This window comes from Ovis aries, chromosome 3 (genome assembly GCF_016772045.2).
Source record: "Ovis aries strain OAR_USU_Benz2616 breed Rambouillet chromosome 3, ARS-UI_Ramb_v3.0, whole genome shotgun sequence".
In the NCBI taxonomy this organism is placed as follows: Eukaryota; Metazoa; Chordata; class Mammalia; order Artiodactyla; family Bovidae; genus Ovis; species Ovis aries.
The window spans coordinates 40181235-40197576 of record NC_056056.1 but is presented as its reverse complement, the minus strand read 5'-3'; the positions used below and the strand labels follow the sequence as shown (position 1 = coordinate 40197576).

Genomic DNA, 16342 nt, shown 5'->3' with positions numbered 1-16342 from the left:
TCTTACGATCAAGGACATCTTAGGGCGTCCTTGGTGGCTCGGTAGTAAGGAATCCATCTGCCAAGGCAGGAGACACGAGTTTGATCCCTGGTCCAGGAAGATCCCACATGGTGTGGAGCAACCAAGCCCGTGAGCCACAACTATTTAGCCTGTGCTCTAAAGCCCAGGAACCAGAACTACTGAAGCCCACGTGCCCTGGAGCCCATAGTGTGCAACAAGAGAAGTCACCTCAGTGAGAAGCCCGCACACTGCAACTACAGAGCAGCCCTCGCTCAGCACTAGAGAAAAGCCCGTGAGCAGTAAAGACCTAGCACAGTCAAAAGTGAATAAATAAAGTCTTAAAAATGTTTTATCCCTCTTGACTTAAATCTAATTATACCACCAAACATAAGTGTTCTAAGAAACTTCACAAATTTTTCATTTTTTTCCTTTGAAAATTAAAAACAAAAACAAAACACAAAGATAGGCTTTTTAAAAGTTCAATTTAATTTTTACTTTAATAATTACATCTGTAGCTTGGTTCTATAAACATTTAGGGAATTCAAACAAGTGACTTTCTAAGAACCCCTGAAATCACAAGAATTTTATGAGTGTTTTAGGTGGTTCTGTCTCTTGAAGGGCACTGGGGAAACAAAGTGACGTAAGAGATACTTATTAATATGCATTTACAAAGCAAAAGAAGGGATGATGTTGGTTTTATTATTCCCATTAAAAGAATCAAAACTTCTACAGACTTCAAAAACAAAATTTATTCACAAAATATATTAAAAAGTTTGACAAAAAACAAGACTACAAAAGCCCCAGTCTTACACATCTCAACATCATCACAGTCAGCAGCTGAACAGTCTCTAGTATTCAACTTGTTTTTTAAGATTAAAAAAATGTTAGAAAAGTCTTTATCAATCACAGCATTTCATTCTGAGTCAAATAGCTGAAAACTGATGACATGTCATTTTGGTATTTTATAGAGTAATGTTCTTTATGGAGATTTATTGACACCGAACTATCTCAAAGTATATTTATCTATGAAGGTTAATTCGCAATAGTCTTACCAAGGTAAACTATTTTAAAACAAATTAAATCACTACTACAAACCTGTGAAGACTAAAATGCAATACAACTGTAATTACAGAATATGAAACTCTCAGGACATAGAACAAATTTAAAATAATTAATTATAGAAAAGTTTCAACTTTTTATTAGAAATGGAGGGCAGAGGAATAGAATTGCCTCTGGAGACCTTGGCGCCCCATTTGCTCGCCCCATGTGCAACAGCAAACCACCACCCAGTCAGGACGCTGGTCAGGCCGTGTGACCTTTCATAGCCAGAGAGAGGCTGGCCCAGAGGTTTGTGTCTGACGCCTTTTCCCGTCAGTCAAATCGCACTTTGTTCAGTGAGGGTCAGAGGATCCCAGAACGTATTCTATATTCTCTGAGTATTTGCTTTGGAGGGTTTCAAGTCCAAAGATCAAATTTTGTGGAGTTTTGTAATGATCAGTACTCTCACCATTTGGTCAAATGAACTACAGATGCACAGACCCCTCTTATCTGGACTCCAGTCCAAACTTGAAATGGGCTGAGTAGACAACGTAACATTCTGCAGAAGGCTGACGGAACCTGCAACTCCCATCTCTACACCCTCAGAGTCTTTCTTTGATCGCTGAATTGGGTATTCACTGAAAATAAGATCAAAGTGTAAGAGGAGATAGACCTTAGTATTTGTCATTTTATTCTTACACATGTGCTCCAACAGCTATTTTTATTTCTCACTTGACTACTGGAACTGATAAATACTAAGGCATCTTTCTTGGAGAAGGAAGTGAATACACACGCCGGTATTCTTGCCTGGAGAATTCCATGGACAGGGGGAGCCTGGCGGTCTATGGTCCACGGGGTTACAAAGAGTCAGACATGACTGTCTGACTAACACAAGGCATCTTTCTAATGTTGAGTTGTATTGCAATAAGGAGACAGTATTTCAACCTCAAGCCCAAACCCCACGAATCTCATAAAAAGCCATTATTTCTACTAAAAACGTTGAAACATCATTTCTGTTCAGCATGAGTATTTTTTATTTTACTATGAAAGTTCTAGATTGATCTAGCATCTTTAATAAATTGACCTGGTGCTCTTAATCATCTTTTACTATAATTCTCCTCTAGATGTGGATTGTTAGATGCCAGAAGTAACCTTTTGCCTTACAAGTAACATTTGCAGAACCTCATCTTAACACTTCCAGAAAGGGAAACTGATGCTGGTTTCTAAGCCCAACGCTCCTCCAAGCTGAAGGACCTTCTATGTACCATTTCTAAGGGAAAGTACTACTGGGAGGAGATTTTAGATCTGGACATCATTGCCTCAAAAAAAAAAAAACAACAGTGAGTTCTAGAACATTTGATCTTCTATCAGCTAAGAATATAAAATCATAACATAAAAAGAGATGAAGGTTAACAACTCATAAACACGATTTGGTCTAGATTTGAGAAAGTGAAAAATGAAACACCTGTCCCCATGGAGATGTGTTCCTAGTGAAACACAGGGGTACTCCTCCAAAGGTCTTTTAAACCCTGTTAGGTATCAAACTATGATTACCTTTATTTCAAAAGTAGCAATAAAGGCCAAGACTTTAAGAGGCATGAACTAACTCAGAAGCAGAACAGAAACAAAGAAATGATAAGCAGATAACTGCCTATCCTTTCTTCCTCTCGGACCCTACACCTCCTTTTGATTTTTAAAAAGAATACAACATTCAGATGAATAGACAGATTACAGAACATTTTCCATGTCTCTTGGCAAATGCTGCAGTTGTTTAATATTTAAAGGATAATAAAGATCTTTTTTTTTCCCTAAATCCCCCATAACACCTAGTCAAGTTTTACAGTGGAAACTGATCAAGATGGCTGAGAATAGGATGTGGAGCTCACCTCTCTGCATAAACACATCAAAAACAGGAAAATTCTCACTGAAAACTAATTGGAAATTGGCACAAGGATTTCTGTACAACCAAGGCTGTGAGGAGAAACACATGGAATTGGGAAGGGAAGAAAAGAAGAGTGATCAGGTCAAGACCTGGGCCCCTGGGAAGGGACTCAGAGGAAAAGGGAAGATACATAGCCAGACACCCATCCTGGGGAGTAGGTGATGAGAGCTACAGAGCGGGTGCCTCCAGGTCCTATGTTGGGGAGACAAGTCCCCTTGGCTGCTTGGAGGGCCACTGGGACTCACAGGAAAGCTGTAAGCTGGGCCTACCTCCCTGGCTTCTGTTCAGCAACTTGGGATCAGACCCCTACTCTAATAGCGCAATAATGGCCACTGAACAGAGGGGAGGTCCCACCACATCCCTGGCTCCAGCTTGAGCCCCTCTATCTCCAGCCACACCCTCTACCAGAGTAGTAGCTGCCAGCTACCTGGAGGAAAGATGCACTTGTGTCCACGACAGACCCCCTCTCTCACCAAAGGCACTGGGCACACGCAGTCTCCCACATAAGAACCCCCTTTAAGACTTACATAGGTACAGAGGCAGAGAAAGTTAAGCAAAACAAAACTGCACTCAGTTGAAAGAGCCAGATAAAATCTCTGAAAAAGAATAATGAAACAGAAATAAACAATTTACAAGACAAATAATTTAAAGCACTGGTCAGAAAAATGTTAACTGAATTAGGGGAAAATCCAGATGTACACAGTGAAAATTTTAACAAAGAACTAGAAAATATATAGAGATCATGAAGAACTCAATAGGTGGGAAAAAAAATACTAAAAGGAACAAATAACAGACAGTGATACAGCAGAATATATAAATGACCTGGAAAACAGGATGATGAAAATCACCCAATCAGAGGAGCAAAAAGAAAAACAAATTAAAAAAAAATGAAAACAGTTTAAGAGATCTCTGGGATGACATTAAGTATACAAATATTTTAAAGGGAGTAAGAGAAAAACAGAAAGTCACATACGAAGGAATCTCCAGAAGGCTATCAGCTCATTTTTCTGCAGAAACTTTGCAGGCTGGAAGGGAGTAGCACAATACACTCAGAATGCTGAAAGAGAAGAATCTGCAGCCCAGGTTGTGCTGCCTGGAAAGATTATCATTTAGAGTAGGAGACATAAAGCAACTTCTCAGACAAGCAGAAACTGGAAGAACTCATCGATGCTAAACCTACCCTAAAGGAAATGTTACAGGGTCTTCCCATGTGGAAAAGAAGAATCTACAGGAAAGGGGAAAGCCCGCTTGGAAAGGCAAATACATAGTAAGAGCAGACGTGCAAACACAACGACGCAGTTTTTCCTGGAGGCCAGTCAGCATCTTCAAGCTCTGTTTCTGTCCCATCATAGTGACATCACCTAAACTTGGGCAAGTCAATTATCAGGGTCTAAAACTAAGAATTTCAGCCCCTTTCCTTTCCTCTAGAGGTACTGTTCTGATGACCGAATAATATTTCACAAAAACCTTCAGTCAAAGTCTTCCTACTAAAAAAAAAAAAAAAACACCTAGCAAAAACCACAATTTCAAATTTATGAAGTGTTCATGAGCTACTCTAATGTATGGAACATACCACTAAAAAAAAATTTGTTGTGTTAAAAGGTTTATATTGATATTTATAAAATATAAATAAGTATATTAGTAAAAAAAATGTTTAGAAAAGTAGTTCTTATGTAATACCATGAAATTTAAAATCATATCAAAATGAACTAAATTAAAGGAGGAAAAACAGTTTAATCGAATCCTACTTTACGCCCACAAGTAACCTAAAACGGAGCACTGTGCACTGGGAAAGACTTACTACTTCCAGAGGTGCAGGCTGCCGGCGCCTCCCGCTGTCAGGAAGACCTCTCGGTTCTGTGGCAGGTGTCGGACCTGCCACACAGTAGATTTATGAGCCTGAACAGAACAAGAGGCACAAAAGCAGTGTATAAGTTTTTAGGATAAAGAAAGACTACCATACATAGAGAACAGACTTCTGGCTGCCAAGGGAGAGGAGGGGTGGAGGTGGGAAGGACTGGTAGTTTGGGATTAGCAGATGCAAACTATTATATACTGAATGGATAAACAACAAGCTCCTACTCTAACACAGGCAACTATATTCAATATCCTGTGACAAACCATATTGGAAAAGAATATGAAAAAGAATGGATATATGCATATAACTGAAACACTTTGCTGTAGAGCAGAAATTTATACAACATTATAAATCAACTATACTTCAATAAAATACATTTCAATTACTGTTATAAAAGTAATTATTTTCTGGCATGTCTCTCTTTCTAAACTTTCTTATTTGTAAATTAAAAAAAATTTTTGGCTATACTGCATGACTTGTGGGATCTTAGTTCCCCAACCAGGAACTGAACTTGGGCCCTGGGCAGTGAAAGTACCAAGTCCCCTGGCACTTCTCTTTATAATGGCTACAGAGATTTATACGGGCCCATCAGAAATTAGTAAAAGAATCATTTTTCTTGTTTTCTAAGGCAAAGTTCTGCTGGACTTAAGGAAAAAATTATCAGATTAAAAGTCTTAACATTTAGCTTCATAGTATCATATGAATTATGCAAATAGATTTTATAGATTTAAATATCTCTAGCTCACTCCAAAGAGAAAAAATCCTCAAAATACAAAAAAAGACAAGTATTTTCTAAGGGGAAAAAAGGATGGACTGAACTTTTTAACAACTTTACTTTTTTAAAGCAGTTTTATGTTCCCAACGAAACTGAGTGGAAAGTACCAAGAGTTTAATGTAAAGCTCCAGTCTTCTCTGTAATTTACACCACTGGACTTGTCTAGTCTTCAAAACAAGGGTCACGAGGACTTACAGACGGTGTTTATGGTTATAACAAGCCTGGTCCTTTATCACTCATATTAAAGATAGAAATAGCAACTGGATGAATGTTAACAGCTTGTAAATCAATCCTTACGGTGCTACATTCACTATGGGGAACTTGAGAGAGGGAGGGGGGAGGGGGAGATAGGAGGATGGGGGAGGGGGAAGACTGCTGCTTCGTAGAAGTAGTGAGACCAGTTAACTTGATTTAAGCCACACGTAAGACATGTGCATTTCAGTTGATGATCAGTCTTGACGTATGATTTTAATAGCCTTTTAAGAGAATCACCATTAGCAGAGAAAAACACATATCTCAAAATACACACTTTAAGTACGTGACAGTCCTCAAGTGACTAGGTTCAAGCTGTTAAACCTTAATTTGTTTTGTAGCTTAAACTTCTCTTTTTCTCCTGGAAGCTGATAAAAACCAAAAAGTAAGAGGGGAAATGACTAAAATACACCAGTGTTTTATTTGACAGATTTAGCAATTACTGGATTAACTAAATGTAACAAAAAAGTTTTTTTTAGAGACACATTGTAATTTCCAGTTAAGGAGAAATGTGTTAAGGACTGTATTTGAAACAATTTAGTAAGTGCTTTAGGTTGCAGATGGGCTTCCCTCCTGGCTCAGCTGGTAAAGAAACCACCTGCAGTGAGGGAGACCTGGGTTCGATCCCTGTGTGGGGAAGATCCCCTGGAGAAGGGAAAGGCTACCCACTCCAGTATTCTGGCCTAGAGAATTTTATGTACTGTATAGTCCATGGGGTTGCAAAAAGTCAGACACGACTGAGTGACTTTTACTTCACTTATGTTGCAATAGATACTTAATATATCCTGGAATGACAAAGGCAAAACAAAATTACAGTGGATAGCTAGTTAAGATTAGAGTTCATTGAGCAGTAACAGTAATTTGTATGCAATAATAATTAGTTTAATAATACTAAGACAACACATGAAGGTCTAAGAAGTACCACTGACCCCATGATAGAGTGAAAAGGAGCATGAGAGTGAATTTTTATTTTCTGAGCAACTTACATAATTTAATATTATGGAAACTACAAATCTGAGACTGATTTTTCTTTTCTTTTATACTCGAGGAAGCTCAGAGTCACATTTCCCACTCATCTCTGGCAAATGATGGGATGTTTCAGCAGGAACTTTATGCCATCCCCTTACTCCAGATGGCAATTTCATTTTTTTAAACCAGTGCTTTCCACTTGCCCTGCTTTCTTCATCAAGTTTTCTAATGTTGTAATACCAAATGTTTCCCTCTAAGTTACCTCAAATACTATTTAGAACAAGACAAAGTATATATATGAGGCTTCTCTGGTGGCTCAGTGGTAAAGAATCCACCTGTAATTCAGGAGACGCGGGTTTGATCTCTGGGTTAGGAAGATCCCTGGAGGAGCCTGGTGGGCTACAGTCTGTCGGGTCACAAAGAGTTGGACACGACTGTGCACACATGCATATGTGTTGATACATTTTTGAAAAGTATATAGTTAATATTATGTTAAGGTATGTATTGGGCTTCCATCCTGGCTCAGAGGGTAAACAATCTGCCTGCAATGCAGGAGACTGGGCTTGATCCCTGGGTTGGGATACCGGCATATACCTAGAAGTATATAATCGGGTATTAATACAAGTATATTTATTAGGAAACACCAGACTAAGTTTTGTTAACCAAATTCTTTTTCTTAATTAAAAAAAAATTCTGATAGTTGCTTTACAATGTTGTGTTAGTTTCTGCTGTACAACGTGAATCAGCCACACATATACGTATATACTCTCTTGGATTTCCTTCCCATTTATTGTTGACTAATTTCTTAAACCAGCTAGTCTCCTTGTGATTGCTCTTAAACTACAAAATAATAGTCATTACCAATGAAGGCCTTTATTATTAATATAATCAAGAAATATGAAACTGACAAACTTTAGGAAAGTATTCTTTGCACAGAATAACTTATCAAGATCCTATAAGAATATATTAAAAATAGCTCCCTTCATGCAAAAAACCTGGAAGGAACCTGGTGACTCATTCTATTTATTAGTCTAAAGCAAGCTATTAATATGAACATTCCTCTTCATAGAAAGATATTTCCCTCATCTTTACCTTTTCTGAAACAGAAGCAAAACCTTTGGTTGGATGCTGTGTTCTCATGTCAAAAACATGAAACTTTCCTTCCAGAGATGTAGCTACTAACTTATTCATACTTATGTCTTTTCTGTCAAACTCCAAGCTACACACCTGAAAATAGAGAATATTTATGAGTGATGCTCCAATCATTATATCCAAGAGTTTCTTTCAAACCAAGTAAAACAACTGTAACATTATTGGATTATGTGAAAGCACTTTAAAAAAAATCATTTTATCTTTTGAATCTGTATACCGAATACTTGTAACTAGAAAATTTTCTTCTCGGTTAGTAAGGTCCCAAAATCATCTCAGGCACTGAGGTACATTTGGAAAGCCATACTTTAACATTTTACCATTATTACATAATGATTTTATAAAGTCAAGTCAAGGCTGACTAGAGGAAACAGGAAGGAACCACATTCTTCACTAAAGATGTACAACCCGGGAACCAAAAAACCTGTGAGTACCTGGGAGTCAATTACAGTCTTGGTCTTCCTGATATTACCAGAAAAGGGCCTGGTACCAGCTCACTTTAACATCACACTGCATAGCCCACAGGCATCTAGAGATGGGCTACAGGGGCGGTGACCCACCAGGCACTGTCACACCACACCTGGCTGTGTGTTCTCCTTCTGAAGAGTGTCCCTGATTTTTAATCAGATCCTCAAAGGACTTCACAGACCCTAAAGGTTAAGAACCATCCATCCATAAAGGGGTTTTACTGAGACGAGTTATTAGGGGTGCTTTCCTTTTGTAGTTCAGAGGTACGTGGAAAAGACATTCAGAGAAACTGCAAAGAATGCAAATGCAGATTACCCCATTTTTTATATTTGTCTCCCACCGTAAGGACATATTTCTGAGATCAAACAGCTTGATGTCTCCGTTGTCATAGCCAGCACACACGACACGTTCCTCTTGATTATAAGCATTGCCTGGAAATCAGGACATGACATTTCAGATCTTTTTAAATGCTGATTTGAAGGCTGCTTAAAAAACTTATGGACATCCGAGACTAACAACATTGTAAATCAACTATACTCCAATAAAAAACAAAACAATAATCTTACAGAACTACACAGGTAACTTGTACCAAATCAAGTGAAGAAGTCACATTGGATAGAATCTCATTTTACTAATCCTACAGGACATCAAGATTATTAATTTAGTCTCTGATATTGTTTACCAAAAAAACTCTTTATTGAGATTCTGTGCTCAAGAGATATATGAAAGAAAGTGTTTACTGGATTTTAAATTGAAACCAAATATTCTTTCTATACTCTATTTGCAAAGACTAACAATTTAACATAGCAGGGTTCGGTAGAATAAATACAGTTACACTTCCAATGCTTTCTTTGCATGCAAATGGAAACTACTTTAAACTTATTTATTTTGCAAAATGTTGTTCTGGTGTTATCTGATGCTCACAATTGAAGTAAATCTACAACCTGCAGTTGAATTCACCTTGCTCGGATCCAGGAATTTTTTTGGATTACTCCCTCTTCTTATAAACTCCAGCCCTGCATTTCCACTGGAGGGTTCACTGAGATGACATGACAGCAGCTGAAACCTCTGATGTCTAAAACTGATGTCATCGTCTTCCTTTAAAAACTATCATACACTCTGTGGAACTCCTTCAATAAACATCATTCACTTCATAGTCAACCTCAAAATTCAGTCACTTTGGACATAATCCTTTCCCTTGTTCTTCATCTCCAAAAAAATTGCCAAAGTGTATTTATTTTGCCACATTATTTCTTTTTCTTTTTCTTTGCCACATTATTTCTGAATTCACTCCTCTGTTCCATTCTCACTGCTTCTTAACCCTACATGTTTCCTGGAATACTGCAAAGAGCTTCAGAACTCACACTTCCTCTGCCACTCCTCCCGCCTACCCGGCCACAGTGTAAAGCTAAAGCTCTGATCATATCTCCTCCTTGCAGAAGCCTGCGAAGGTTTACCACTACCTCCAGACCATCTAAACGCCTCTGGCTGTGGCCACGTGCCACCTTTAAGGCTAGTCCTACCTCCATTCCTTCTACATACTCGAAATCTCCCCATTTCAGTGTTTCAAATCCTACAAATCCTTGGACTGAGGTCAATATGTTCTTTTGGCTGCCTTGGGATTCCTTCTGTGTTGACCCATGCCTCTGTGACCTTTCATCACTCTGACCTTGTAGGAGTAATACAATTAATGTATCACTTTTTATACATTAGAGCACCTTTTATACTTGTAGCACTTTTTATTAAAGTTACCAGCTTCTTTAATTTAAAATAAGAATCTGCTTCCGATAAATGTCCTTTCTTTAATGTCCTATATTTAAAACTGCACTTACATCCCTTAGAACAATGATTAAAAAGCCTTTAATGGGCCCAAAGTTAATTATTTTTTAATTATTTCATAAATTTTACATGATGATTCTAAACACTAATTCTGAAATTTCTTCCCAAGTGTACATGTTTTTGGCTTATATCATTACTTATACATACACACATAGTAATTATAATATATACACATAGAAATCTCCCAATTTCAGTGGTAATTTAGTTTTAAAAGTATATTAATAGAGGAACATGGTTATAAAATTCGTAAGATATAATTTTATAATAGTATAACTATTTTTAGAAAATAAACACACACCGTGTAGAGCATAATGTGAGACTGGTTAGGTTACCATCTAAGGCTCTACTTAATTTCACTAATGGCATTGGGTTCTAAACTAGGTCAATATCACCAGGTTAAACAAAAATAAATAATAATACTCCATATTTTTGAACACTTGATATCTAAGCACAAGTCTAAGCATTTTACGTGTATTAACTCTGAATCCTCATAACAAAACTATTAAGTAAATTCTATTATGACTTTCATTTTATAAATGAACCAAGCAAAAATCAGAGAAGCCTAATAACTTGCCCCAGGTTACAAAGCCAGTTAAGTAGCACAGTGAGAATTCAAACCCAGGCCCAATCACCATGTCTATCTGCCTCGATAAACTGCCAGAATAATGTACAGAAGAGATTCTAAACTATCAGGACTTTCCTGAAGCACTGTGCTTTTTATAATCTGGCATTTCAGGTGTAAGAGTCCATCGGTAATTTACCAAATGCCACAGTCCAGCAGTCTCTCTTGTTTTCTCCCTGCACGGGTTCCATATTAGCAACAGGATCATCTTTCTGCCGTGGGTCCCACACCTTTACGGTTCCTGACAGAAAAAAAACAGGAGTTGGCAAAATTTAACAGTGAATGATGGCATTTCTTTCTGCATTCTCTTCACATGGCTTCCTATGTACATGGAGATATTATAGCTGTTACAATATCTGAAAAACAGTCATGTTTTTCTGACTTGTTATTGGGCAAGTTGTACTTAATATAAGAGCTATAACCCACATGTTATACCGTCTGACTTGATTTCCAACTAGCAGATACACAACAAAGCCAACAACTGTTCTTAAGTTGTCAACAAGGTATGACTGATAAGGCAAACACAAATGTTACGTAAGTTAAACCATGCCTTACTTTCTTGATTTAAGCCTAAAACAAATGTACTATTTATTCAGACTAAAGCAAGTATCATTTTAATGTTTTCTCCTTAGTACCCATATAATCATTGGCATTTTTCTTATACATATCAGTTCAGTTCAGTTCAGTCACTCAATTGTGCCCGACTCAGCAACCCCATGAACTGCAGCACGCCAGGCCTCCCTGTCCATCACCAACTCCCGGAGTTCACTCAGACTCACGTCCATCAAGTTGGTGATGCCATCCAGCCATCTCATCCTCTGTCGTCCCCTTCTCCTCCTGCCCCCAATCCCTCCCAGCATCAGAGTCTTTTCCAATGAGTCAACTCTTCGCATGAGGTAGCCAAAGTACTGGAGTTTCAGCTTTAGCATCATTCCCTCCAAAGAAATCCCAGGGCTGATCTCCTTCAGAACGGACTGGTTGGATCTCCTTGCAGTCCAAGGGACTCTCAAGAGTCTTCTCCAACACCACAGTTCAAAAGCATCAATTCTTCGGCGCTCAGCTTTCTTCACAGTCCAACTCTCACATCTTATACATATAAATAAACTAATTTTTGCATCTATGATTTCTTATATGAGGCTTTAGAATACCATTTCATATACAATTCAGTTTAATTTCCCCATGGCAGTAAAGAAGAGGGAAGAAGTTAATAAAAGTAACCAATAATTCTTCTCAATTTAACTCCCTCATTTTAATGCAAATTATGGGAAAACTAACTGGTGTCACTGATTTTGAGAAACACAAAGACATGTAATAAAATGGTTAAAAGGCAAGTACCCAACAGAAAAAGGGTAAAAAAATCCATGAAAAGGATAATAAATGCAGGAAACGGGGAGATATTTCACTAGATTTATGGCCAAGGATAAAGTTGGTCATTATAAAGGCTGCTTCAAGGAAAAATAAATTTCCTATAAATGTGACAAGTTATTATAATTTCTCTATGCATTTTCCTGGTGGCTCAGTGGTAAAGAATCTGTCTGCCAGTGCAGGAGACACCTGGGTTGGGAAGATCCCCTGGAATAGGAAATGGCAACCCACTCTAGCATTTTTGCCTGAAAAATCTCATGGACTGAGGAGCCTGGTGGGCCACAGTCCACAGGGGTCATAAAGAGTCGGACATGCCTGAGCACGCATGTTATACATGACAGAACTCATAAAAATTGGTAACATTAAGCTTGTAACAGTTAAATGAACAAAGGACATACATAGACAATCTGCAAAACAAAATTAACTAAAAAAACAAATACAGAGAGACGTTAATGCAAGTCAGGACAGGACAGCATTTTTATCTCTAAAATTAGGGGGAGAAAGGAATCAATTGCTGGTGGGTAGACTAGCAATCTACCTCATCTACCATAGTTGATACGGTAAATAGGTACCTTGGGAAGTTTGACAAGTTTCTTAAGTGATAAAATATGATTATTCCAAAGAGTTACATACATGATGATACTCATTTCACTGTCACTCTCCCAAAACAACAAATAAAACCTTCATGCAAAGCAAATGCTCATTAACAGGGGCATCGCTAAGGAACTGTGATCCATTCATAGGATGGAATACTATAAAGCATCAAAATGATAATTATGAAGACCACACCAAAACAGCAATCTCATATGACAAAACACTAAATATAAAAAGATTAAGATACAAAATTGAGAAAACTGTGAATTCCCTGGCGGTCCAGTGGTTAGCACCCCCTACTTCCACTACTAAAGACACAGGTTCCATTTCTAGTCAGGGAACTAAGATTCCGCATGCCCTGGTGAAGCCAAAAAAATAAACAGACTAAGAAAGAACAAAACTCAATCATATTAACCCTGATAATACAGTGTTAATTAATAAATTGTATCTTAGACTGGAAAGGAAAACCAACCTGATATTTATGCTAGTGTGGTAGACTGTAATTTTTCCTTCTATATTCCAGACTTCTTCTACGATTGGAAAAAATAATTTGATTTCTAAAACACAGCTGCTCTTAAGAAACTGTTAGAAAATTAAATTCTACTTTTCTGTGAAAACAATTTCTTCATGGTCTTGAGCATTAAAAAAAACCTAGCCAAACCAATAAATATACCAATCACTTAGGTCCCCCTTCTGCAGCAACAAAAATTCTGACTCTGTTTTATTCACAACAGCTCAGGACCCCAAAAGGCCTGTTGCTTGTTAGTCACTGCGGGGGAAAAGCAGAGTTGGAGCTCCGGAAGCTTCCTGCAAAGCTCAGCGGAAAGACCACAGACTGCAGTGTTCAACCAGCTGTCAATATGACAATTTTCACAAGTACTAATTCTGCTTTTTAAAAAAAGAAAATGAAAAGCTGCCACCCACAGTATATCGTCAGCTACCTCAAAAATTTCTAGAGACTTTTTAAATCCTCAAGGTTCAGAGGAAACTATGGTTGTTAATAGCTGAACTAGCACAAGACTAAAATAGTAAGTGCTATGCCTCTATCTCGAAATCTCCCAAGAGCCTGAAACAATTGAGGGATATACAATCAAACTTGCCCATCAAAAAAAATAGAGAGATTTAGGGGGTCAAGGATTGAAGAAGACTTCCACATAGAATATATTGTTGCACAGAGACTTAACTAAAAAAAAAAATTAATGTACACAGAATATTCTGACTTACCATCTCGGCTGCCAGTCACAATTTCAGGTGCCCCTTCCCCAATTCCAAGTCCACCAACACCATCTATAGTGTTTATAATTTCTTTATGGCCCTTTACAGAATACACTGGGACCTCTGGAGCTTCCAAATTCCTGAACAACAGAACACAGCTTCTTACTTACACATACCCCAAGTGTTTAGTTCACTACTCAAATCTAAGAATGCAGGCCATATTGAGATTTTGGATTAAAAAAAAGGGTTTTTCAATTAAGGTAACTTATACATTTACTTCCAAATTTTCCTCCACACTTCAGCTTCTTTCAAGGCCTCTGTAAGGGCTGTTATCACTCAACTTGGAATTCTAACTCCTGAGCCCACTTTACTCAATGATCCTCAAAGACGACTGATCCAGGACCTCTGCACATGAGTCCACCAGGGATGTTTCTTAAAAAAATACAGATTCACAGGCTCCTCCCCAGACATAATGAACAAGTATCTCTGGGGTGGGGCCCCAAACCTCCCAACTCTCTGAGGCTGATAATACTGCTTTAAATACAGAGTAAATTCAAAGTGATTTAGAATGTTTCCAAAGTGGGCCTTGGTAGTTTGATCTTGAGATCTTTTGAGAGATAAAACAGGAGTAGGGTTTGCTTTGTATACATTTCTTCCTTAATATTATTTTCTGAGTTCCACACTGATTTTCATCTAGTTACACTGTTCAGTTTGTCGTCATGCTGATTACAATAAATATTACAGGCAAACCAGCTGAAGTCTCTAATTCTAGGTTAGTTAAGTGAAGGGAGTACTGGAAAGCACCTGCTCTTATGTGTGTCTGAATCTATGGCTGGGTGAGTGGCTCAAATAGGTTATGCGACTGAACTGAACTGAACTGAACTGAATACACCTTTCTCTTGTCTCTCCATTCCACACCCCTCCTTCTGCTTTTGTATTGGAGCCTCTATCCACATTCCTTTTCAGCAAGTCAGTTTTCAACAATACTTACGCTTTTTCTCTTTAATGAACTTAGCTCTTCATGACATGTAACCTCAACTTACTACTAGGCCTAGATTTATCAGTAAAATCTTGCAAAGAAAATTTGAGAAGTTCACCTGGTACAGAAGTGATGTTTATCTTTGTGGCGTTAATTAGTCAAGAGACTAAAGAGGGCTGAGGTTCTGTTGAAAAGAACTGGTTTACTCTTTTCATAGACTTTGAAACATCAATTCTTTTAACATGAAATTATGACTTACCAATTAAAATAAAACAGTAATACCTATACTAGGAAGCTCTGTTAGGAAGATAGTCAACTGTTATATTTGTTGCACACTTTTGTGCTGAAATGTATCTATTTAAAAAAAATAACACTCAGACTGGTCTCTCTCTCAAGTTCTTTGAAAGTATATGACACAGCAGGTAAAAAGTAATGCATTCTGCAGTCTAGTAAATGCCAACTTAATTGCATGTGCGCTCAATCGCTCAGTCGTGTCCGACTCTTTGCAACCCAGTGAACTGTAGCCAGCCAGGCTCCCCTGTCCGTGGAATTTTCTAGGCAAGAAAACTGGAGGGGGTGGCCATTTCCTACTCTAGGGGATCTTCACCCCGGGATCGAACCTGCATCTCTTGCATCTCCTGCACTGGCAGGCAGATTCTTTACCACTGCTCCACCTGGGAAAGCCTGCTAATTATCAAAAAGTTAAAGCAAATTGAATTAAAACAGCCTCATTCTATGTTATATTATGATTCTAAGACCAATAAATATGCCAAAGTAATTCAGTTACAATCACAAGGTAGGGAAGACAGTTCCTCTAGAACATTACTGTATACTTTACATGATTAAGAGATAGTCTTAAAAAGCTTTTACAGAGGAATTTCGATTCATTCAACTCTAAATATGAGGAAATAACTCTAGGTAAAACATGAAAATTAAAAGTACTTGGTACTATTGAGATTTTGCTTATTCAAAACAGGTTTGTCTTGATTTACTCAACAGATGTGTTCCTGAAAAGTTGTGCTCAGATGTAAGTTAAAGCATAAAAAGAAAAAAGTTTAGGGAGTTCTATGTTAAACAAATTAAAACATACAAAAATATATTATTGTGTAATGCCAAATATCTTCTTAAAATGTAAACATCATCTAATTTTTCAGTGTTATACATGAGCATTGTTATATACTGTATGGTGGAGAGAATAGCCCTTTATTACAAATATGGGTATTAAATGCTAGCACTAAACAGCATGTGTGGAAATAAATATTAACATTATTTGAAAA

General features: G+C 37.7%; 1 protein-coding gene across 1 annotated transcript in view; it reads right to left on the bottom strand.

Annotated features, from left to right (window-relative positions):
• Positions 1-465: 465 nt before the first annotated feature.
• DNAAF10 (dynein axonemal assembly factor 10) overlaps positions 466-16342 on the bottom strand; it is a 31195-nt gene continuing 15318 nt past the window's right edge. The window contains exons 3-8 of the mRNA XM_027966686.3: positions 14096-14226; positions 11052-11153; positions 8767-8882; positions 7927-8061; positions 4782-4879; positions 466-1676 (exon numbers count right to left, since the gene is read on the bottom strand). Of these exons, the coding sequence (XP_027822487.1) occupies positions 1469-1676; positions 4782-4879; positions 7927-8061; positions 8767-8882; positions 11052-11153; positions 14096-14226 (790 nt within the window). The 3' untranslated portion in view covers positions 466-1468. The remainder of the gene's footprint in view (positions 1677-4781; positions 4880-7926; positions 8062-8766; positions 8883-11051; positions 11154-14095; positions 14227-16342) is intronic.